This window comes from Channa argus, chromosome 9, assembly GCF_033026475.1.
Source record: "Channa argus isolate prfri chromosome 9, Channa argus male v1.0, whole genome shotgun sequence".
Taxonomy (NCBI): domain Eukaryota; kingdom Metazoa; phylum Chordata; class Actinopteri; order Anabantiformes; family Channidae; genus Channa; species Channa argus.
The window spans coordinates 7,974,562-7,997,601 of NC_090205.1; the positions used below are offsets into that span (position 1 = coordinate 7,974,562).

At 37.9% G+C, this 23,040-nt stretch overlaps 2 protein-coding genes across 4 annotated transcripts in view; both read right to left on the bottom strand.

Moving 5' to 3' along the window:
* LOC137133452 (uncharacterized) overlaps nt 1–23,040 on the bottom strand; it is a 74,599-nt gene that overhangs the window by 50,862 nt on the left and 697 nt on the right. The window lies entirely within an intron of this gene.
* LOC137133084 (interleukin-1 receptor type 1-like) lies at nt 1,880–20,658 on the bottom strand. 3 transcript variants are annotated; one of them, XM_067516232.1, is made up of 13 exons: nt 14,332–18,009; nt 13,915–13,959; nt 10,714–10,791; nt 9,470–9,722; nt 7,902–8,094; nt 7,506–7,680; nt 7,232–7,294; nt 6,689–6,818; nt 6,411–6,565; nt 5,578–5,721; nt 4,010–4,177; nt 3,582–3,838; nt 1,880–2,964 (listed from the first exon to the last, which is right to left on the bottom strand). In XM_067516232.1, exons 1-13 carry the CDS (start codon nt 14,420–14,422, stop codon nt 2,680–2,682), a joined length of 2,037 nt encoding a protein of 678 aa, XP_067372333.1. In that variant the 5' UTR covers nt 14,423–18,009; the 3' UTR covers nt 1,880–2,679. The 3 variants fall into 3 exon arrangements, with proteins under 3 accessions (XP_067372333.1, XP_067372334.1, XP_067372335.1); XM_067516233.1 differs by lacking the exons at nt 13,915–13,959; nt 14,332–18,009 and adding an exon at nt 20,475–20,658; XM_067516234.1 differs by lacking the exons at nt 10,714–10,791; nt 13,915–13,959; nt 14,332–18,009 and adding an exon at nt 20,475–20,656.

Sequence of the window (23,040 nt, forward strand, 5' to 3'; positions counted from 1 at the left end):
ATCTGTTTAGTGAAAAACATGGTGACCTCAACACTGCATTCAACACATTGCACTGCTTAGTTGCTGACAGCTCACTAAAGAACCACAGATGGGACGTCTTTGAGCGCTTGTGACAGGGAGCTGCATCACTAGTGTAGAAGGAGGGCATGATGCAAGATTTCCTCCCGACAAAGCGAGTGCTTACAGGCTCGGGATGCTGCAGCAGGGTTGGCCTGTGGCCTGGCCAACGAGGGCTTAGACCAAGACCAAAGCGCTATATGTTTACGCATGGCTGTACTGGTGCTGTCAAACTGGACGCTGTCTCGACTCTGAAGAACACGTAGAATCTAATTTTATTTCATTTGCATATGTAGCAGGTTTGATAGCGTGTATGTGAGAGAGTAACTGTATATAATTTCATTTCATTAATTAATTTTCATTAATGATTTAAATGCTTTGCATCTACATTAGACCTAAAATGTTGTCATTGCATGTAGACAAATAATGGTTCAGTATTGCTTTATTATGTTCATATTAGTTACAATAATGCATGGTCAATAATCTAATCACTAAATTACTTAAACGACATCAAACCCACCTAGAGCAGCAACAAGGTTTGTGTCAGCACGTTTAGAGAGGGATCACAAATAGTGACTGCACAGTAAGTGCTATTTAAAATGAGAATAAATAAATGTAATTTAAACAAATGTTATGCTTTTAACATGTTTACAATAAAAATCAAAATGACAGATGATAATTAGTACAGAATTCTTTTTGACAATCAAAATAATAGAAGTCTAAATAAAGGAAATCTAACACAACCTGTGAATGAAATTAAGATGTCGGAGGGGAGAAGAACTCTAAAACTGAGTCAGTATGAAATCTGTAGGAAGTTTCACCTAATGTCATGAATACAAAAAATGTAATCGTAAACTTTTATTTAAACTCACTGTACAGTTCAAAACAAAATGAAAGCACAGCGTACAAATGAAATGATAATTTTTACTTACCGCTCTGTGTTGCGTTTCAAGAATGTCAAGATTGTACTAAACGTGTGAGGAGGGGCTGTGCAAGTTTTCACATACAGTACCTACACTGGGGTCCAAATGTCTACTTTTAACTTGTACAGAACCTCTCCTTTAAATACCTTACGTATTATGAAGTGATGGCCTTTTGTGTCTGAATCACCAGGTAATGATTATCTAACTTAAATCATCTTATGAGATGACCCTGTTTTGAAAACTTATGAAACATTCAAACGTGTTCAATGTTCAGGATTTTAAGACTACTTAATGGCACTATTTTTATCTCAACAAATGCCTAATACAGTATCCTTTTTATATCCTTATTTGCTTTGTGGGCAAATGAGTTTGAGTTTGCAATTGTGTTTGCAGCTGAATTATTGCATGAGTATACCTTAAATTGGTTATTTGTCTGAGGAACAATAACCTAATTCAAAATACAAAGGAGGATTCCACACGGCATTTTCTTTGCAAATTCTCCATTTATTGACAGTTGTCAAAAGCTTTTTGCAAACGCTAATACTGGGAAGTACATCTTGTTTCACAGCAATAATTTTATGCAGATCTTACTGCCACTGAACATGCAGTATGTGGTGGAGAATTTGTCTCTTCCGCATCTTCCTTTGCACTTAAATTTGTTAAAAAAAGAAAACACTACTTTTCTGCTCTCTCTCGCACTTGCATCTGTGAACTGTGAACACTTTTCTGATAGGACTTTGCTTTAAAGTTTTCTCCTTTTCTCTTGCTGCCTTGTACCTCACTTGTAAGTCACTTTGGATAAAACCGTCTGCTAAATGACTAAATGTAAATGTGGTGGCAATGAATGTTCATGTGTATGTATTTGGAGGCAAAAAACTTTATTGGAAACACAAAAGCAATTGAAATTGTGAATTTCTTTATTTAATGATGAACAATGTCAAGTATGAGCTCACAGTTCTCATACTTTGTTCCTTTTTTCCCGCACATTTCACTCAGCACTTTATCCTGGTTTGTTGCATAAAACATGTCTATAAATAGAATTTAATAAAAAAAATAAATAAACTTTTTTTTACCTATAGTTCTTTATCTTTAGTTCAGTAACCGCAAATAAATGGTATTACATTCAACATGGGCTCACAGTTGACTTGACTACATTATGTAAAGAAAAAGTTTTTCTGTGATCTTTACACTTTGTGTACAATTTTAAAAATCTACACAATTTTGTTTGATCAGTTCTTTTTTCACATTGATCTTCAGTCTCCATGTTTTTGGAGAATACCCACTATGTACTGTATGCTGGTGCAGAAAAACTTGCAGATACTGCTGTCATCACAGCAGGTGGGAACTGCAGTCTTTGAGCGTTTGAGCAAAGCATATTCCAGCTTTTCTTGCTCAGTTACACTTCCTTCATCACATGGTGTACTTGCAGACCTTTTTGCTATCAAAAATATGCTTCTTGAAAAGTTGCATAATTATAAGCTAAAGGAAAAATGTAGAGGTGACATTTGAAGTGAGAGTACCGGTAACTCTTAGTACACCTGCACTGTAACCTTGACTCGGAGTGTACAGCTCAGTTTCTGGTGGCATATTTATAAATTGCCAGCTTGAGGACATTGACCACCATACACCATACACACCTGCAGTTTAAACCAGATATTCTCCTGGTCTAACAGTTGAAACATAACATATCACAACCACATCATAGTTTTAGCAAGGCTATTTTCTCGGGGTAAACCACTGTCTTGCCCCTCACAGGCATATGATACCTCATCTCCTTCCAAAACCTGGAAGTAGGGGAAAGGGATGTGCCGCATCCACCTTTTTCCTCGTCCTCTGTCCTTTTTATGCAAGTCCTCCACCTTTGGGTCGTCTTCAGGTTCTTCCACCAACACACAGCTCCATTCTTCTTTCTTAGGTGACGCACTGACTCTGGTAGGAGGGCGAGCTGAGCCGGGGTAATCTCTTCCAGCTCAACCAGAATAACCTGTAAAGCAGCACTTACATTAGGACTAAACTGCTTGGTTTGGGTGTGTGACCTTAATAAATGAAATGTAACTGAAGAAAGCTCAATTTAAATTCATCAAATCTTCACTGAATACACAAAATATACTATAAAAACCAAACCAATGTACAGGTTTGTATATAGGATTAATCAGGGGGAGCAATGTACTATATTAGTAGAGCTTTACCCAGGTTTGAGGGAAAATTCCCAAGTAAAGCAAATAGTCTGCAGCCTAAGATTAGGCTTTGCCTCTGTGCATATTTTTGATAGTACCAGTTTAATGCGGTGAACATTGAGCTCCTTGGTCAACAATATGCATTTTTTTTGGTCCTATGGCTTGTCCCTTGAGTTCAGGGCAGCCACAGCGGATCATTGTCTGCATGTTAATTTGGCAGTTTTTATACCGGATGCCCTTCCTGACGCAACCCTCCCCAATTTCTCTCGGGCTTGGACCGGCACTGCACAGCTGGGGATGGGAAAGTGCTGTTGGGGGTTCAGTGTCTTGCACAGAGACACTTTGACATATCTAACTGGGACTGGGGATCGAACCACTGACCCTGTGGTCTGTGGACGACTTTGACAGGTCTTTATATTCTTACCTTGAGAGATCCCTCTAGCAGTGCTCTGTGCATTGCTGCCATACACTCGAGATGCTGCCTTGTGTCAGGATAGACCTCTTCGCTACCATCAAAAGAGATGCTGCTACCGTTGTTGCTGCTATTGTTGTTCTTACAGATGTTGTTGTTGTTGCTACTAGTGCTGCTTGTGTGTCTTTTACTGGTGAAACTTGAGGCAGTGTAAAGTAGAAGGAGACGGCGACTGGCTTGTATGTTGTCTTCCACTGAATCCACAATTGCTGCCAGGAGAAAACAAGATGAAGAGACACGGTAAACTTGCATTAGGAAAAACAAGTGCTTAGTAAGTAATGAGCCCTGATGTACTTTAATGTACACTGTATGTGTAGCTAGTGTTCTTAGTCCTATACTTTTAAACCAGGGATGCTTTCTGCCTCAAGTAGGTGACCTACCTTGTCCAGGTAGGCAGTCACGCCCAGCTATGAAGAGTTTGTAGCCACAGGCATTTTCCAAAACTTGAGGAAGTGTATGAAGAGCAAATGTTTCCACTTCTTTGCTGAATCCAACTGTATAGGGCTGTGGATAGGCCACATATGCATCATACAGCTTCCCATCCGAATCTGATACAGGAGAAAAGAGCTTTTTAAGGTTGTGTGGGTAGTTAATTGATTTATTTAGCTGGTTTTGAATGCATGAAAAAAAATGCCTAAATCTAAATGCATGCTACAGTACTTCTGCCATCACTCAAAATGCCAGTGCCAGCAATAGGGATGAGTTTCATTGAGATTTTAACAGTATTGCTACTCTTGCCAAAAGGTCTTATTGATCCGGCATTTTATCAGTACTTTTAGTTGGTTGGTTAGTTATTTAGATCATAAGAAAAGTAACAAAAGATCAACGGCTTGTCTGCCACAATAAAATAATGAAAATTATAAACTTTGCACCCCCCTTTGATAAATTAATCAAAATAACTTTTTGAAGAAACATTTGTACTACCTCAGTGTGCATTAAATATTATGCTGATTTTAAAAATAATCTGATTTACTGTTTTTGTCATTTCATAATCCAAATATTTGCACCCAACTGTAACTACGAGGCAGTCGACTGTTTGTCCACTTGTATGGATTGTTCTAAATGTCTGGACAGACTGAATGTTTCTGCTTGTGGCAGAGAAACCTAGTTGGTGAGATAAAATGTGCAAGATAACTGTTAGGTAGCAAAATTAAACAGGAAATTCTTGCTTTATCCATAACCAATAACTTTGAAGCTTATTGAGGACGACAAAGTGAAATTCACGTTACCCAACTGATATGGAAATGGCAGATATCCCATCACTATTAATATGTAGGTGATGCACACATTGATCCCTGCTCCCTTACAACTGCAAATTCTCTACGATATCCTCGAATAAAACCTAGTGTGTTGATATAAAAATGTAATTTTTCAAACTGGAGTGGCTCCATGCCAAAAATTGATTTGCTAAACTAGCCATTTACTTTTTATCATTAGTAAATGGCAGTGTTCATTCCCATTCACCTAGCAACTCCTTGTTTTAGGTGCTGGTAGCTGAACCACTAAAGCAAGTACTCTGGCAGCATGAGAAATGAGTTTCTTTAGCTTCAGCAATTCCAGAGGGTTGCTAAATCTTCATTCCAAGGTGCCTGTAAAGGATCCTGTCACATCTATTACTGTTATTGTTTTATTCACATTTTATCAGCAATTCAGGCTTAGAAACATTCAACCAGGGGCTCTAGTATTTGGATCTAAGTAGTATTTCCTAAAAAAAAAAAAAAATAAATGTGGTGATTCTATAGAGCTGTAATGTTAATGGATTCAGTATATTTAAATATTGTCCTGAGTCCATGTAGACACAAAGATTGCTCAATTGTAAATTGTCCACTTAAGGAAAACAGAAATGTATTTTTTTTTGGCCATCTCACACCAACTTAGTCTAAACAATTGTATAGTCTATTTCTTATGTTTTCTTCTGTGAGTTGTGACACATGCAGGTAAATTTTACCTTTGTTTGTGTAGAGAACTGGAAACGCTTTCCTGAACCAAAGCACAATGTCAACCTTGTAAATGTAATAGACTGTGACACTGATGACAAAGAGAACAGTCACACCAGCAAGCACGGCTCCAATGGGAAGTATGATGTTTGGATCTGTAGAAGAACATCAAACATAGTATTTAGGAAGGATGTGGGAAAGTGAGGAACTGTTGGAAGATGGTACATTAATAATGTAAAGTTATTCATGCTCATTTGTGATTAAAAAAAAAATCAATGCAACAAAAGTAGTTTATCAATGACAGTTTTCTTCGGGGAGGGGGGGATGCACACTTGCATGTACAAAAACTGGTTGACTACACCATTACAAAACATTTTAATTTCTAGATAGTTTTGGGCTGAAGTATGGTGTGTGTGTGTGTGTGGTGTGTATCATTCTACAGCCTGTGGATTTTTGTCTTATTTGTCCATAGGATGTTTGTACACCAATATTTTATTGGGCAGTCTCTAATACCACAGTTGGAACAAACTATAAACCTTTTTCTGCTTACTTGTAAAGGGACTAATGAGAAAATAAGATTAGGTTCATCTGCACAGAGGTTACTATAATCAGAACTGACTGATCATCAAAGAAATCATGAAAAACAACTCTGACAATTTATCTATTAAAATAATTTGTAATTCCACAATCTCAGATTTACATTATTGCTGTTTCATTTACACTTATGTGAAAGTAAACAGGTTATTTAACTTCTTTGGGCTTAACTTGAACAATTTCAGCTGTTGGATAGAACAGGAGATCCTGACGGGTGGAAAGGTTTTTTTATTTGGTCATTTTTGTTTACCTTCTGGTATCAGAGTAAAAAATGCGTCAGGATTGCCTCGGAAACTGTATGCACGACAAGTGTAGGTGGTGTTGAAATCCTCTTCCCACAGTTCAGAAAATATCAGCGTCCGCTCCAACCATATACCGTTTATAGGGACATCCTGGCTCCACATACTGGAGCAGACAGACCGATCAGAAAAGAGGAAGGTACTGCATTATTACTTTCTGTACCTTCTTTCTTTTTTTTTTAAAGCAGCAGATAAAATGAGTAAAGATTGGTAAGTTAAGGGTGCTGACCGTTGTTCAGGTGTGTAGACACGGTCCGAAGGGTCACCGCTAATGAAGCCTTTATCCATCCACATGAGATGAACAATGTGTTCCCCAATACCTGGCACAAACACTAGGCACCGCTTGCTGAAATGTGACCCTAAACATGTACAAACACAAAATAAATAAAATTGTACATATATTAGAAATCTCTTTTCTTAATCTAGTTTTCTAAAATGTTGCAAATGGATTTTTTTTGTTGTTGTTGTTGTTGTTTCACATACTAATATCAAACATGTTCCCAAGAGACCTTAGACCTAAGCAAACCAAAAATAGACTGGTAGCAAACATGAACACAAACAAGTGTCTGACAAAGCATGAAATTCAGTGATCTAGAAACTTGGGTTTAAATGTAAAAAAACCAACAAAAATAAATCGGGTGCCAGTCCTTTGCACAGTGGTCGAAATTAAAATGTGATGTTAAAACATTGTAAACCTCCATTTTGACAATTCTGCAAATATTTGCTCTGTAATGTGCACCTGCATTTCGACAATAATCATTTCAACGCTCACCCATCTGTGCCTTGATGATTTCATTAGCTGGTTCCTGCACTTGTGGAACCAAAGAGTAATCCTCTGAAAAAAAACAAGACAACATGGAATATAGTAGCAGAGGTTGAGGATCATAGAAATGCACTGAATATGGAAAAAACCAAAGAATTATTAGCTCTTTTTGCACCTCCTCCCACTCTGTTTATGATTAGTGTTAAGTCATGAGAATCGTTTCCACCTCTTGTCAGCCTGTTTTCTTGCACACTCATCGTACATATTGTATCCCCGTTCTAACCTGCAAGACTTGCGTCAATTGTCTCTGACACAGATCCCATGACGCCACCGAGGGTGAAACGTAGAGTACAGGTGTAGGAGCCCTTGTCTTCAGCTTTTACCATTTTTATCATCAGTTTGGTCAAGTCCCTGTAGATATACTTGCCGTCTCTGCTATTCATTATGGGGTCACAACCCTAGATGGGGGTGGGGAAAGCAATAGTCAGACTTTATGTGAAGAAATGGAACTAAATCATAATGCCGGCTTAACATCGTCTGTCATCCGTTGTTCATGAAAGATTGCATCATCCAATTTTTCAGCCTTGGCCTGTATAAATATGGCCGAGTCTATTTAAAGTGAACACGAGGCTTATGAATATTTTATGTATATATCTTACAAGACTGTCCCTAAACTCACCCTGTACCACATGAGGGAGTAAGTGATGTTATAGCTTTTCAGTTTAGTGATATAGTCCTTCAGAGGGCAATTCAGATTGTCATTGACCCATCTTGTAAGTTTTTGAAGAGCTTCCCTTGGTCTTCCACACTTCTCAGTACTTGGCAGATCCACTTTCAACATTGTTGCTTGCTGGTAGCACTGAGAAGAAGTTCTGTTGTGAAACAGAGAGAAAACATCTTAATAATAATTTCTTTTGTTTATAGCGAATATTCTTTAACCAACAAGCACGTGAATAACTAGCCTCTCAGATTAAGAACATTACTATGTTTAGTTAGAGGAGTATTTAAAATGTCAAATGAATGTAAGGACTACAGTACCCATGATAAATGAAGTTCCACACACCACATGTTCTCTAAATATCTAACATCAGAGCCTCAGTCTTCCTCCTGATGCTGGGCAATATTGACACAAATCTATATCTCTGTATTCTACGCTGAATGAAGATATATGATCTGTATCTCTGCATTTTCTTAACCTTTTGGTTTCATTTTGCTTCAGTATTTTAAATATTCACTTCCTTATAGCTTATTCATATTATAATAAAATAGATCAAGGCATGTTGAGGCAACAGGTATAGTCAGATTTGTTTCATTGTATTATTGTTACTACAGTTACAAATGTTCTTGTCTGACACATGATTAGTGGAAGAGTCGGTTTGATGTTGACTCTCTAGAGAAACGAGGTTTCTCATGTAATCAGAAAGTGTAACATGTAAGGCAATAGGAAATCCTTCCTGACCTCTTTTTATTGTCTGTCTCAATAGTAACAGCGCAGGAAGAGAGACAGCCGGGCTGCACGACCCCAATGAACAGTAATTCATTCCGACTTCTGTGATAGTTTCAGTTTTAGTCAGACTTATGTGATTTATGTTAAACATTTGAATTGACTGTTATAACCTCTCCTGGTGTCCCAGAGAGTGTGAGACTGCAGAGATGAGAAGGAGCTGTGGAAAGCATCAAACTGTATCAATACAGACACTTTGCCTCATTCTATACCTCTTTTTAAACAATACGATCTACCTTAAAAAGTAGACTTGTATAAAGTACATACCACCTTCTTCCTGCAATCAGGCTGTTTACGCTATTTAGTTTCATCACAACTTATAAACATGAAGTTATTAATATTGCCACACATTGCACATAACCTTTGCTCTGCTTTACCTGGGACTTGGCCTCTTAGAAGTCAGTTAGTAGTAGGCACCAGCTGCTAAAGTATAGCATGTATGTAGCATGTATGTATAATGAACACCCTCTGCTGGACAACAAGGCAGACTTCAGACTAGTTATTCTGTTGTACTTATAGGCAAAGCATTGCTTTTTGAACAGGACAGGAAAAGTTTAATCATGTATGTTTTCGTTTTAAATCTATTTTAGAAATGATATAAAAACACATTTATTAAACATGACAAATGACAGCCCTAGTGATCAGCTATTCCTACAGTGCAGACAGGCGCATGCTACACACCAGGACAATGGCTTGATTTCTTCACATTTTAGTGATTATTCTGTCTGCTGATGCTGCCATACCTCACTATGCACTCATATTCCCCCTCATCGTCCAGCGTTACATTTAGAAACCACAGAGTCTCCCCGTGTATCAGGATTCGTCCGGTCTGGTTGCTCAGTTCTAGGCCCGTCTTTGAGACATACCACGTAATGTTGTATGGGACAGCTTTAAAGTCGAAGACTTCTGGAGACAAAAGTGTGCTATTCAGCATAGCTATATCCCCAGGAACAGAGAAAACTCTCTCAAACTGGAGCTTGTAGTCAGAACAGTTCCCTGCAACACAAACAAACACACACACACACACACACACACACACACACACACACACACACACACACACACACACACACACACACACACACAATTGATTGAAAATGAATTTGTCATTCTTAATGCTGAATAAACTCTGAGCAAACCTGTGGTTCTCAAATTGGGGATTTTTCCCAACAAGAAGTAACTGTTCAGTAGGCAAGGCAAGGATTTATTTAGCATTTTTACTAAAGCATTTTACTACATGATCAAAATACTGTAAATCTGAGTCTTCCATAAACATTTGCTTCTTGTTGTATCTTCATTTCCAGAACTATACCAGCAAGTCATAGATTTAACACTGTCCAAAGTTACAATCATACATACAAACCTTTGGGAAAATGGAGGCTGCAAAAACAGTTGTTGCACCATAATCTAGTACATGATGTATTATGTGCATGTATAGTATGGTATATATGTTTTAGGTGTGGCAGCTTAAGATGGCTAACAGTATTGGGTTTTCCTAAATTGGATTGTTATAAACATAACATCAGTAAAATAAAATGTACATTATTGCCTGTCAGGCAGCATTATGGGGGTCTCATTGGCATGGTGCCAACACTGAAAATGCTCTCAATTATTTCCATAAATTGAACATGTACATTGATTCACATTTTAATCTGGAGCTGTAGGATCACTGCGTTTAATTGCCACTGACCTCTTGCAAAGTTAGATGCCTTTCTTAGTACTACTTTGTTATTCAAGTAGAATAACTTGTGTAAGTTTATGAGTCTGAAAAGCATTAGTATGAGATTTTGTACAGAAAGACTAAGGACTGCAGATACAATAATGGCCATAGGAGGGCGACAACGTTCTTCTGAGACAAGGTGGACATTAGGAAATTAGACTTGGCAAAAATTATATTTAAAAAACAAAACTAAACCAAAAAAACAAATGTTAGTATACTAGTACTTTTGTATGTTTGCACTAAAAAAACAAAATCAACTCTGCTCACCCTGTAAATATCCAGTACAGATTCCATAAATCCCAAAGAAAATCAGGAGGCTTTGAAGTGCTGAGCTCAGGGCCATGGCTGAAAAAGTCAGAGATTATTGTGAACAACTTGCTACAGTTCAGTGAGAATACTACTGGAGAAAAAGCTACAACAGCATTGAAATCATGACAGCTGTCAACTGACTGGAACACTTCTGCCCAGAGACACTGACAGGAGTTTTCAGGAGGTCAAACGAAGCTACAATCAGCAAAAACAGTTTGCTTTCCCCTTTAAGCCAAAGCTCATCTATCTACCATTTCAGAAAGTACTGCATGTCTGTGTCTTCCTTACTCTGTTCCTCCCACACTCCCTCCCCCTCTCTTGCAGACAGGGATGACAAATGTTTTTGTAGTGTAGAAATCTCTTGAGTGAAAACCTGTGACGAAAATGCTGCGTAACGCTGTGGAACTGGATGAATTCCCAGTATTCATGAACGCTGCTCAACTCCAAGTGCCCATTCCTACTCAGCATTGCCTGTAAATGCTGTGGACCCCTGGGGGAAATTGGCCTGTCTCAAACCTCTACAATTGCTACAGTTCAAGTCAGTAAATGCTTGGCTTGGTCTCCACCATTAAATCTCGTTCTTTATCTTCATGCATGCGTGCATCTCTCACATGTGGTGGACAGTATTTGTTTCATGTGTGACGGTTGGCACTAGTCATGTCAACAGTTTTTTTTTTCCACAGACATCTGCAGTTTCAGCTTTGATTTATTGTGTTTTAATGTGGTGTAGGTCAAAACATACTTGTGGTGATAGAAGGTTGTTCATTTTGACAACTTGAGTAAATGTGAAAACTGAAAGGCAACAGTGGTGCTGCGCATTAGGGTTAGGTTTCAGTCTATGACAGCCTGTTACACTTATAGTAGTGGCGGGATATCATTTTGAAAATTTCAGTATGTTAAAGTTCTAAATACAGGCCTACTTGTGGTTCCCAGAGTTTGCAAAAGTAGAATGGGAGGCAGAGCCTTTAGCTATCAAGCTCCTCTCCTGTGGAACCAGCTTCCAATCCAAATTCGGGGAGCAGACACCCTCTCTACTTTTAAGACTAGGCTTAAAACCTTCCTTTTTGATAAAGCTTATAGTTAAACTGCTCACTCAACCTGAACTAGCTTTTCTCTATACATTTACTTGTCACCACTGTATACCATTAATTCTATATCCTACAACCTATACGATGCTTTGTTGTTGCTTTTTTGTTGTTTTGTTGTTGCTTTTCTTGTTGTTTTGTTGTTGCTTTTTGTTGTTGCTTTTCGTTGCTCTTTTCTTTTCTTTCTCCACTTTCCACTCACCCCAACCGGTCAAGGCAGATGGCCACCCACCCTGAGCCTGGTTCTGCTGGAGGTTTCTCCCATTAAAGGGAGTTTTTCCTCTCCACTGTTGCCTAGGGCTTGCTCAAGGGGGATTTGTTGGGTTGCTTCTACATACTTGTGTAGTCTGGACTTTATTCTGTAAAGTGCCTTGAGATGACTTTGTTGTAAATTAGCGCTATATAAATAAAGTTGAATTGAATTAAATTATATTTAAAGGGGAGAAAATGATAATATGAATAACAGATTTTCCATATGCTGCTTCTGGTTTAGTCTATGACTGTGGATCATTTTTAGGGGGCAAAAATATTTCCACTGTTAGCTTTGCTTTTATCGTATGTTAAAACACTGACAGATGTGTTGCATTGAGAATCGAAGGAATTTAAAAGTGTACTATCTGTCAAAATTTGTCTTTATTTATTGTCAGGTAAAATTTCGGCCTTAAAGCTGCTTTAAAGATGAAATTGTCACAGGATAATCTATGCTGGAAGTGTAAAAATGAAACTGGAACAGTCTTACACTGCATATGGGAATGCACATTAGTGAGACCCTTTTGGAGATTCAGAGTCACTGGTTTGGATCAACAAATCCTCGGAACCTTGTGCTTACTGGGAGATAAATCTTTAAAATTGAATATATCTGAAAAATAATTTCTTCTGTTGTTGTTTTGGCTATGATAACAGCCTCCAAAATTAAACTAAGACATTATAATACATCTAAAGCTTTAGATTTGAAAGTGGTAGAAAATGCTTCTTATTAATCTCTGTTAAGCAAATTAAAAGGTGATAAAGGTGAAAAATCTTCTTCTGGGACCTCTTCTGGAATTATATGACCTCCCATATCTTGATCTACCTTTAAACAGTGTGTCAGTCTAATTATTATTTTACTTTTTTTTTTTTTTTTCCTTTCCCAACCTTTTTTAAATCATTCTGGAACATGTCCCTTTTGTGCATTGATTTACCTCCATAGCAGAGCATAATGATTTGTATCTGTATTTTATTTACAAATTTTGATGTATTGTTAATATATTTTGTACTTCTTGAATATTTGTGCAAAATCACATTTGTCATGGATATGCAGCCTCACCCTTTTCCAGGTGAGATGGATGTGAACAAGGATTTAATGTGTTTAAAAATCTTGTTCAGTCTCAGCATCGGACATATTTAATAATGGGCTCATTTAATAAAGTTCCCGCTGTTTAGCTTCGACAAGAAGCAGATTTACTGAGTTTCTGCTTGAAAGAGACATCGTGCTAACTGGAATCCGCTGAGAGTAGAAACCTTCCCCCACCTCAAGTGTTTGTTCCAGCATCTCCTGTTTGAGACTGAGGAGACAATGAGTCTGTCCTCCTGTTTATACACAGCAAAGTCCGTGAGGTTAAATAACTGTTCCGAAATATAAATGTAACATTATATAAACACTGAAAGAAGACTTCATGTCTGAACAGCTTTTTGCTTATAAAATAATGCTGGATATATCTTCTACTCCAGGCCTTGTTGGTGTAGAAATACAGTAATACTGGTACGGTATGTTGTGGTAGGGACTATGATTTGCGCATGCACCGGGGAGCTGAACCTTCAACTGTAGGCTGAGCCATATAATCAGACCACATAATCCCACGGGTCAAGAGAATAGCAATCGCCGTAAGAGTGATGAACTCACGCGGCAGAGATCGACACTTTCAATGGCTACGTCTGTAGGTGTGAGACGTCTACGTCTTTGTGCACAAAAATGTACAAATGTGACTTTGCAGAAATATTCAAATTAAAGTACAAAATGTATTTACAATGCATCTTAATTTGGAAATCATAAATTGGATATACAAGTGATTAGTGCATTGAATAAGCTCCATACTATACTGTTGCTGTTTTGATGTTTGTCCCCCCCGAAAGAAAAGACCTATATACACAAGTGATAAAACAGTCAGAATTTTGAAATTTCATAGATTGTGCTGAACATTAATTTATAGAATTTTGCTGAGTATTAGGCTTATATGACTTCAATTGCTCAAGCAGACATAGCATGTAAATCTGAGAGGAAACTGAAAATTTAAGAGCCTTTTCAATGAATTGTCCTCTCTGATCAGTCTTTGCAGATAATGACATTGGTCCATATCAGTATGACATTACTCTTGTTGGTTTTTGTGTGTGTGTGCCCTCGGCAGATTAGTAAGGCAAAGAGAAACTGCTGCAAGAACACAGTAGCAACAGAATGAGGAAACAAGACAAAAACCACAGAACCTGCACATCCTATTGTAACCGGAAGACTCACTTCTGTAGAGACACAGATGGAAACAGATGCATAGATAGTGGTCCACCAGTAGTTTTGCAGGCTGCAATAAATATAATGTGTAGCAGGTCATGGTGTTAGATTTTCACAATTAACTTTTCCTGCTTGCAAGTTGTAGTTGTATATTTATGGTACTGTTTACTTCACAAACTTTTTGTGCATTTGATGTAGATCTAAATCTTTTTCTTGCACGATTTGTGTTCATGCTGATCTTTTACAGATGGTCCAGAAGTAAATAGGAAGCCGTATAGATTTACGGGTAACTCTGATTGGACAGTTTTGGTGATTCTTATTCTGCATCATCCTACCCCACGTGGGGGAAATCTAATTTCAGTGACTGACAGGAGTTTACAGCACTTGAGTGCTTCTAGTTTTTTATGTTCTGTGTCACAAAGATCCCATGAAGAAACAACTGATTATAACCATTATTCCATCATTAGACTGCAAATCATTGAAGTCATGAATGATGACTAACTCAAAGAGATGAGGGAAAACAAGGCATCTAATGCAGCAGTATTCCAGAGGCTATTATTGTGACACTGTTAGGATGTAAGCACAACACGTCATTGTTTGGGAGAAATGCCATACAATGACAAGATGGACATGTCTACCTCTTCCAACGGTAGTCTGTTACTTAATTAACTTTTTTGGCAAAGACAGTAGAAAATAAGAACTAAACAACGTGAGGGTTTCTGAATGTCCATGACAAAGTTATTGTTGCAAGCAAAGTACAGGAGCTAATAGTGAATCCTGCCCTTAAAGGAATATTAGTGTTGTGCCCTAACACTGCCCTAATAAATGTTAATAATTTTCAATCAGGTATTGTAGGATGGCTAATTAGACGTGTACACACTCCCTTCAAAGTATTGGAACAGTGAGACCAATTCATTTATCTTTGTTGTAGAGTGAAAACATTTGGGTTTGACATCAGAAGATGAATATCAGACACGAGATCAACAGGTATTTAGATCTGGATCTGATGCGCAACTTAGAAGATGGCACCACTTGTTTGAACCCACCCATTTTTCATGTGAGCAAAAGTACTGGAACAGGTGTGTTTAGGTGCCCAGGTGTGTCCTATGACATTTATTATAGAAACAATAAATGGCACTGAATGTCTACGCTCAGTTTCAGATTTGGGTTTTGCCTGTTTTGACTGCAATTATAGTTAAGAGTTGTAACCAATAGGAAAACCAGAGAGCTGTCTATGAGTAAAAAAACAAGCAATTGTGAAGCTGAGAGAAGTTGGAAAATCAATCGGAGTCATTGTACAAACATTGGCCATAGCCAGCACAACCATTTGGAATGTCCTGAAAAAGAAACAAACCACTGGTGTATTAAGTAAAAGCTGTTGAATGGGTAGACCAAGGTAAACAGCAGTTGAAAGAAACATTGTGAGAGCTGTAAAGAAGGACCCTAAAACAAGTGTTAGTGACCTCAGCAAAAACCTCCAGAGGCAAGAAGTGAAAGTATCACAATCTATTGTTCACAGAATGTGTCATAAACAAAAATACAGAGGCTACACCAGAAAATGCAAACCACTCATTAGCAGGAAGAAAAGGTAGGCCAGGCTGGAATTTGCCAAAACATAGAGAGATGAGCCTCAAAAATTCTGGCATAAAGTTTACTGGACTGATGAGACAAAGATTAACCTTTGCCAGAGTATGGACAGGCTACAGTTTGGAGAAAGAAAGGACCTGCTCCTGATTCCAAACATCCAACCTCATCTGTAAAACACAAAGGAGGTCATGTCATGGCTTTGGCTTGCATAGCTTCTTCTGGGATGGGCTCATTAATCTTCACTGATGTAAAACATGGTGGCAGCAGCAAAATGAACTTTGAAGTCTACAGAAACATTTTGTCTGACAATTTAAAGAAAGATGCAACCAAACTGATGTGGGATCCTTCATCATGCAGCAAGATAATGACCCAAAGTACTGTAATGTAGAAGTATTTGAACAGATACACTTAATAGATTAAAGTGAATAACCCTCATAGATTTCTGTCCCTTCATCTGGATGCTGTTAACAGAATAGTAGCAACATGTTTTTTCTGGAACAAGCCCAGGCAGAGAGGGGAGAAGAGTTTAGCAGGAAATGATGTGAGCAAAGTTGTGGGAGTAAAGGAGTTGAATGGAACTGACTAAGTCACATGGAAGAAAGACTTGTCTGGCAAGTGTTTTTTCTTTTTCTTTTTTTTTCCCTTCTCCCCTCTGGAAGCCTAGAGGTGTAGGTAGTTGGTGTGAATTTGGTTGAGCAGTGGCTCAGAAAAGTGGTTCTTAACTTAAATTAACTCCCACATATTACTGGTAACCTAGTCTGCACTCAAGTGCACATACAGTAAGGGTTAAGAGAAATCTGGCTTCCCATGAGAAAACGGATAAAAGAAGAGTGGTGACCCCCTGCCAAGAATGAGGTTACTTTTTAGATAGTGACTTTTTATAGCTACGTCTGATTTTTAATTTCCCAACACTGTCATCACTGCCTGAACATGAAGATTAAATCTACAGTTAAACATAGTTCAACTATTTTTAGAAAACAAGACCTTGCACCAGCTTTTTGTCCGTAACCCAAGGACTGGGTGGTCTATATGATTGGATTTATTAACTTGTAATATATAATATATAGACTTGTTGTAACTCTCAGAGTATATATGAGCTGTTGTTGTGACCCTGAATTTAAACATTTACAAGGAAAGAAACATAAAATGATCATTAAACTAAAATTAATAACATAGCCCCAGAAATGGGACAAGACTTGTAAGCATGATGAGAAATGTGTCTTTAGAGGATCAAATCTCTGGAATGGAAAACTGCTATTTTGAGCCACTGTCAGCTTTAGAGGAAAGTCTAGCACCAAACAAGCAGAGGATGATGTTATTCTAAAGCAAACAAGGCCACAACATATGGTTTCTGGTGACAGAGGATGATTTAAGTACTAAACAGACTGTGGAAATATCATTACAAAAATGTTTCATGTGAAGTGAAGGTCAGCTTAGACAAGGTGGGTTAAGGCTGCTGTGAAATGTGAAAAATGCCTAATTGTTGTTAAATAAATAACATATTTGAAAAAGGGATGTTGTAAACGGAGACTGAAGGAGGAAATGTAGAAAGTGCTAGCATGACAGAAATCGCACACACTCTGTTGGGAAATGAGCCTCACTAACTGAACAAATTTGTGCAATGTTTGATTTCAGACCAACAAATTGACAGAAAGGAACAAGTGTCCTTTATTTGTGTTTGCGTTCAGCTAAGTGGTAGTTGGGTTGTTGGTGTACAGATTTGCTCATCCGTGCGAACTTTGCCCATCTGTTTGTGGGACACAGGTTGCAACAAGGGTGATCACGGGTCCAAGTCGTGACGTGAACATGCAGAGAACACAGTTTAATAGACAACATTGAGTCAATGCCTATGTCATGTCAAGTCAAGTCAAGTCAAGTCAAGCTTTATTGTCAGTTCTTCCTACAGTACATACATACAGGGAACTGAAATTGCATTTCTCTCAGATCCATGGTGCTTACAGGTAGTTCTAACAGTGGAGCCTAAGATCTAGATCCATTCCATGTTATTTTGGCAACAGAAATTGTATTAATATGATCATTATATAAGTATAATTTTCTGTGAATTTAATATAATCCATTTACCAAGTTTAAGTATAATATTGCAAACGTGAAGTAGAATAATGCTTTAACTATGTACAATGAATACTCAACAAATCCTAATGATTAAACAATAAGGTAGAAACACAAAAAAATGATGGCAACAAGCAGTGATTTAGTATGAACAGTCCTAATATGACTCATCATAAACTCGCAGATTCCAATCATGATTCACAGCGAGAACAAACGTGCAGTAGCTGCATGTGCTTTCACTTGTTGCCCTTTAGAGGTAAAGCTCAGTTTTAACCATTAGGTCACAGAGTTTCTCCGTGTGAACAGTTGACAAAATAACAACCAGTGGAACAATTCAAAACCCCTGAACACTCCCACATAACCAAGACTTCAACTGGTCTGCTGTGTCTTATTTTCACCACAGCATTAGAGAGACCAAAAAAAAACAATCTTCAGTTGTGTTTTTCCAAGGTCCATTAGGACTGCAACTTTTTCCTGTTTTTGATCAATTCGTCATCATTCCATCACTCATTTTGCTTTAGCTCTCTGTTCATTTCCTTTCAAGTGACCACTTGGTTAGTTAGTTTAAACATTGAAGCAATTTATTCTAAAGTTCCTCTACAAAAATTTAGGGCAACTCTTTGCATGTCAACATTAAATCTGTTAAACATAAGCTTAAATATTTATCTCTATAATATACTATATATTTTTTTTTCTTTTTTGTTGGGGGTGGAAGAGGATGTGAAGCCACATGGTTATGGAGAATTGAAACCCAGATCAATGTATAACATGATAATTTGAATAGAACATGAGTTGCAAAAAAATTGCAATGCATGCAAAAAGTTTAGACAACTGACACTTTCTGTATGATTCACAGTAGAGCCAAAAACATGTTATACTTTGTAATTTTTAAGGTATGTGCTCTAGAATAACCAACAAATTAGAGCTCATGTTAATATACATTTATAGGTAATTTTCCATCTCAGTAATAACCATCTTGTTGCCTCACATTGGTGACCTAATCCACCTCACCAGAACCATTTCTCCCAGTTTTGTCTTCAAAACAAGCTTTTATTTCCAAGTCCCTTTGGATAAAAGCATCCACTAAGTGACTACATGTAAATGCTCTGGTATCATTGAAAAGTTGCCACAGTTCATAGTAAAGCATGAAAAAAGCAACTTTTTTTTTTCTTGTCCTTGCATGATAGTCGGTATAGGAAAACTCAAAACCTGATTACTCTGTTCAGTATAGTTTTAACCATCTTTAAAAAAAAATAAATAAAAAAAAAAGCATGCTTGAAACCAACACTCATCAGCAGGCACTAGAAATCCAGAAATGTAAATGTTAATCTGCTGGACTGACTGCAGACAAAATATTGTGGGAATCTTCTAATATAAATGACGAATAGTTTTTGTGATCAATTCAATCTTTGATTTGGGATTGAGAGAGAATAAGCTGATATCATCTTAGCCTGTGGGACATGATCAACTACATGAATCACACAGTGGTAAAAGGCTACACAAGGGGAGTTACCCTTCATAGAGCAGAACACCAACGGACATTACTGTGTTTAGTGTTAACTGAAAGTATATTCCTCTGTAATTTCTCAGTAGTGTTATTGTTATTGGTTTGTGGTGAGAAGTTGTGTGCAGCTGCTTGCAGGTTTATTCATCTCAGATTTTCCATTGTGGCTCTTACAGCTCAGGTTTTCTGATCTGTCAAACTGTTTTAACGATACACTCTATGCAGTGATGTCTAATGGACCAAGTGACGAAAGAGAAGCTCCAAAAGCTGCAAATATATTAGTTATGTTCATGCCCAGGCCAACCTCACATATTAACTGAAATCCACAAGTCTCAAAATCCACTACATGCTACACATAGTCATGGTCTTCAGTTCCTTTTTGTGAAATGTGATCACCAAAGAAACCTGCATGGTTTGTCCAAAATATTTGATGTAATTGCTAGAATCTATGAGGCACAGCATTGAACAGTTTCCAAAAAACTCACCTAAACTATTCATTAATTAAATTTAGATTTTTTTTTTTTTCATCGCTTGCTTGCATTCATAATTTGTGACCAAGCATTTGAAACAAAATGTCATAATTTCAAAAACTAAATGAACCTGTAGTGTAAAATGCAGCACTGAGTATATATCTTTGGTTTTACTGAAGAAAAGGAGCATTGATAGTACTAGCTATACACACTTTTAAAAACAGGCTGTCATTATTGGATTTTGTAGGTACCGATGATGACATGTAAAGGGAAGTGTGTCAACTTTTGTGGTCACAATTGCACACACTTCTCTCTGAGAGTAAACCTGCAACCCTTAACTGTGTGTTCCTCGAAACTTATGCAGCCTTAATTTTTTTTTTGTTTTGCAAGTTAAGTAGTAAGCAAGTAAGTAAGCGTGTTCTGTGACAGATTTATTTTCCTTCAGTGACAAAGTTAATATTACCAAATTAAGAAAGCAAGAAGCTTCAGATAAGGAAAAAATAGTAATTGTTTTCACTCACCTCCAGAGAAAGCAGAACAAAGGAAGCCTTAGACAGGATGAATCAGTTTACACAACAGTTTGGACCTAACCGAGGAAACCTCACCTCTGACACTCGTGTGCGAGAAAAGTTTCAACCATACAGACCAGCCAGTGACTCAACAATTCTGTCCCACCTCCATGGGAGCACAACAGACAAAGAGGAGGAAGAGTGTGTTTGGATTGTGTCTCTTATCTCTCTGTTGACCTTTCTTTGCATTTCAACACAATCACCAAGACTTTCTGTAACACTACGTGAAATGGCTTACCGTAACTTTAGACCAAAATAATCAAAGTAACACAACGTGACCTTAACATTATTGACGAAATGCAAAACGAGTGACAAAACAAAACCTAGTGTAATTGTGGTTTTAGAAATATAGATCTGATTTTAAAATGTGTGCTTCCATCCACTGTTAATTTTCAATTTTAACCGCGCTATTTTTAAGTCAAGTCTTTTTAGATTTAGTTTTTTGACCAGCCCTTTAGTAAAAATTCTGTAATTTCATATTTTGTTGCTCCTGTAAAATATGTTGTCCATAGTTTCTGCTGTTTGAGCATCACCTCAACCAAACAACTTTAGCCAAGGGCTCTCTGACCTGAGACTCCCAGCCTCATTACTCTACCAGACTCCTACACTGCTCCCCTGGAGGAACTTAAGATGACATCATTTATAATGCAAAATTCTTCTGCTGGTTTAGAAGATCCTGAGTCCAGCTGTCGACCTACATCCTCCAGGATCTGTGCCTGGTATGCACAACAGCATTTATTGCACTTTTCGTTTTTGGGACGTGGTTCGCCCTCTTCAGGCACAAGCATCAATCATATCCTCCCAGCTTTTTTTAGCTTGCAGGTTATGAGTTTTGGTCGTGGCCTGTGGGATTGTTGGCAACAGACCCTGGATCCTGATTATTAGCCAGCATCACTCGTCCTTAATTACAAAATTTTCTCCGGAATTGCCTGTAGGTTCTCCGATGAGACAAAGCAAGCTATGCACATGGGGGGAGGATCCTTAACCAAGAAAAAAGGGCTACAAGCAGTGGGACACAGGTGGGATGCACCCTCTTTATCCTTAGGCTCTGTGCCTTTGGACGTCCCGTTTTCGCCATTGACATAACTTATGACACAAAGGGGAGAGACTGTTAAATTACCACACTAATTTAGCCTGTTCGTTGAAATTTTGGCAGCAGGGTTTATTCTGAGTTAACAGCTGTTGTCAGAATCAGCCCGCCATAACACATTACTGTCTTTCTTAAGTGCATAAGTCAACATGTCATTACTAGCTAATGTTGCCGCCTTGTTGTGACCCATTAGCCTGAGTTGCACTGGTGCACTACACCGGTAGACAAATTCAAGGTGGCTGATGGAACAGCTCACCTAAATGTGAACACAGTTTCCTACAAACTGTGTAACTGAAATGTTTTTCTTGTGAAGGACTTACCTAACACACTCCAGGTTAAAGTCGAGAAAGTGCATTTGGCAACCTTTTACGGGTTCCCTGTGAAATGTTAAGCAGGCTTACAGCCGCCTGGATCACACAAAGGGAGCTTATCTTACTTGAATAATGTGAGAATGAATCCAAAGGGACAGCTGACGGTGTTAAAAAAGGGGAGTGTGGAGCCTGAACCAAGGCTTAACCTATCTGTCACTGACAGACAGTTTTGGAGCTTGAGTAGCTGGTGACGCTGATGCAAATCCCGTAATTAAACACCTAGTAAATGTTAGAAAAAGGATCTAAAGCCAAAAACATGAAGTAAAATACTTCATATCACTTTAATATTAATCTCAGCCAAATATTGTTCTTCTAGAGTCACCGTGGGATTATTCAGAGAGGTGAAAGCACACCTGGACTTCCCCACTAGATAGAGGAATCCCCAGGATACACATGCATTCTTTCTATGACTCAGTTCCCATCAACTTCAATCCCCCTGATAAATGGCACTAATTCAAACAGGATGCACTGTGCAAAACGTGAACTACATGCACAGCTACAACTTGCAACAAACACCCCAACTCACTAGCGACTCCTCAGTTCTTTCTTCTCTCATAGAATAAATATGTTTTGACCACAAGGTTTTTCCCCCCACACCAACAAAATTGTTTCCCATCAGTTCGTGGAAATTTCTTTGTGGTTAGACTGAGGCAGGTGCGATTATGCTAATGACACATTGTGTTTCGTAGGGATGCTGTAATAGAGCACGTTTAAACTCTGCCAGGTAACTGTAAATGCAAATTTCTATTTGCTTAATTGGTACATAATATCTGACCAACAGTCCAAAACAAAGAAATCCTAGAATCAATCCTAGAAGAATCAAACAAACCTTTTTAAAAGGCACAATCAACGAATGTGTAGGTCAAATTTACTTAAACTGTATATTCTAACATTACCTGGAAATGTAAATTTTTCTATAATTCAAAAGACAGGCTGAATTTCAGAGGTCAAATAGAAATATTAGCACTGCTATTAAACACTTTTTTTCACACATTAAATCATGTCACATAATGAACTTATTCTCTCTCTGTATTTCACCGTTTACCATTGTCACGAG

Bases quoted from the DNA above. Each gene is read 5' to 3' on its own strand.
- LOC137133084 (XM_067516232.1), bottom strand. From the start codon at position 14,422: ATGACCTGCTACACATTATATTTATTGCAGCCTGCAAAACTACTGGTG. The intron at 10,792-13,914 runs GTATGGAGCTTA...TGACTTTTTCAG, and splicing joins ATCAAAACAGCAACAGTATA to CCATGGCCCTGAGCTCAGCA. The intron at 7,295-7,505 runs GTTAGAACGGGG...GTTTTTTTTCAG, and splicing joins AATTGACGCAAGTCTTGCAG to AGGATTACTCTTTGGTTCCA.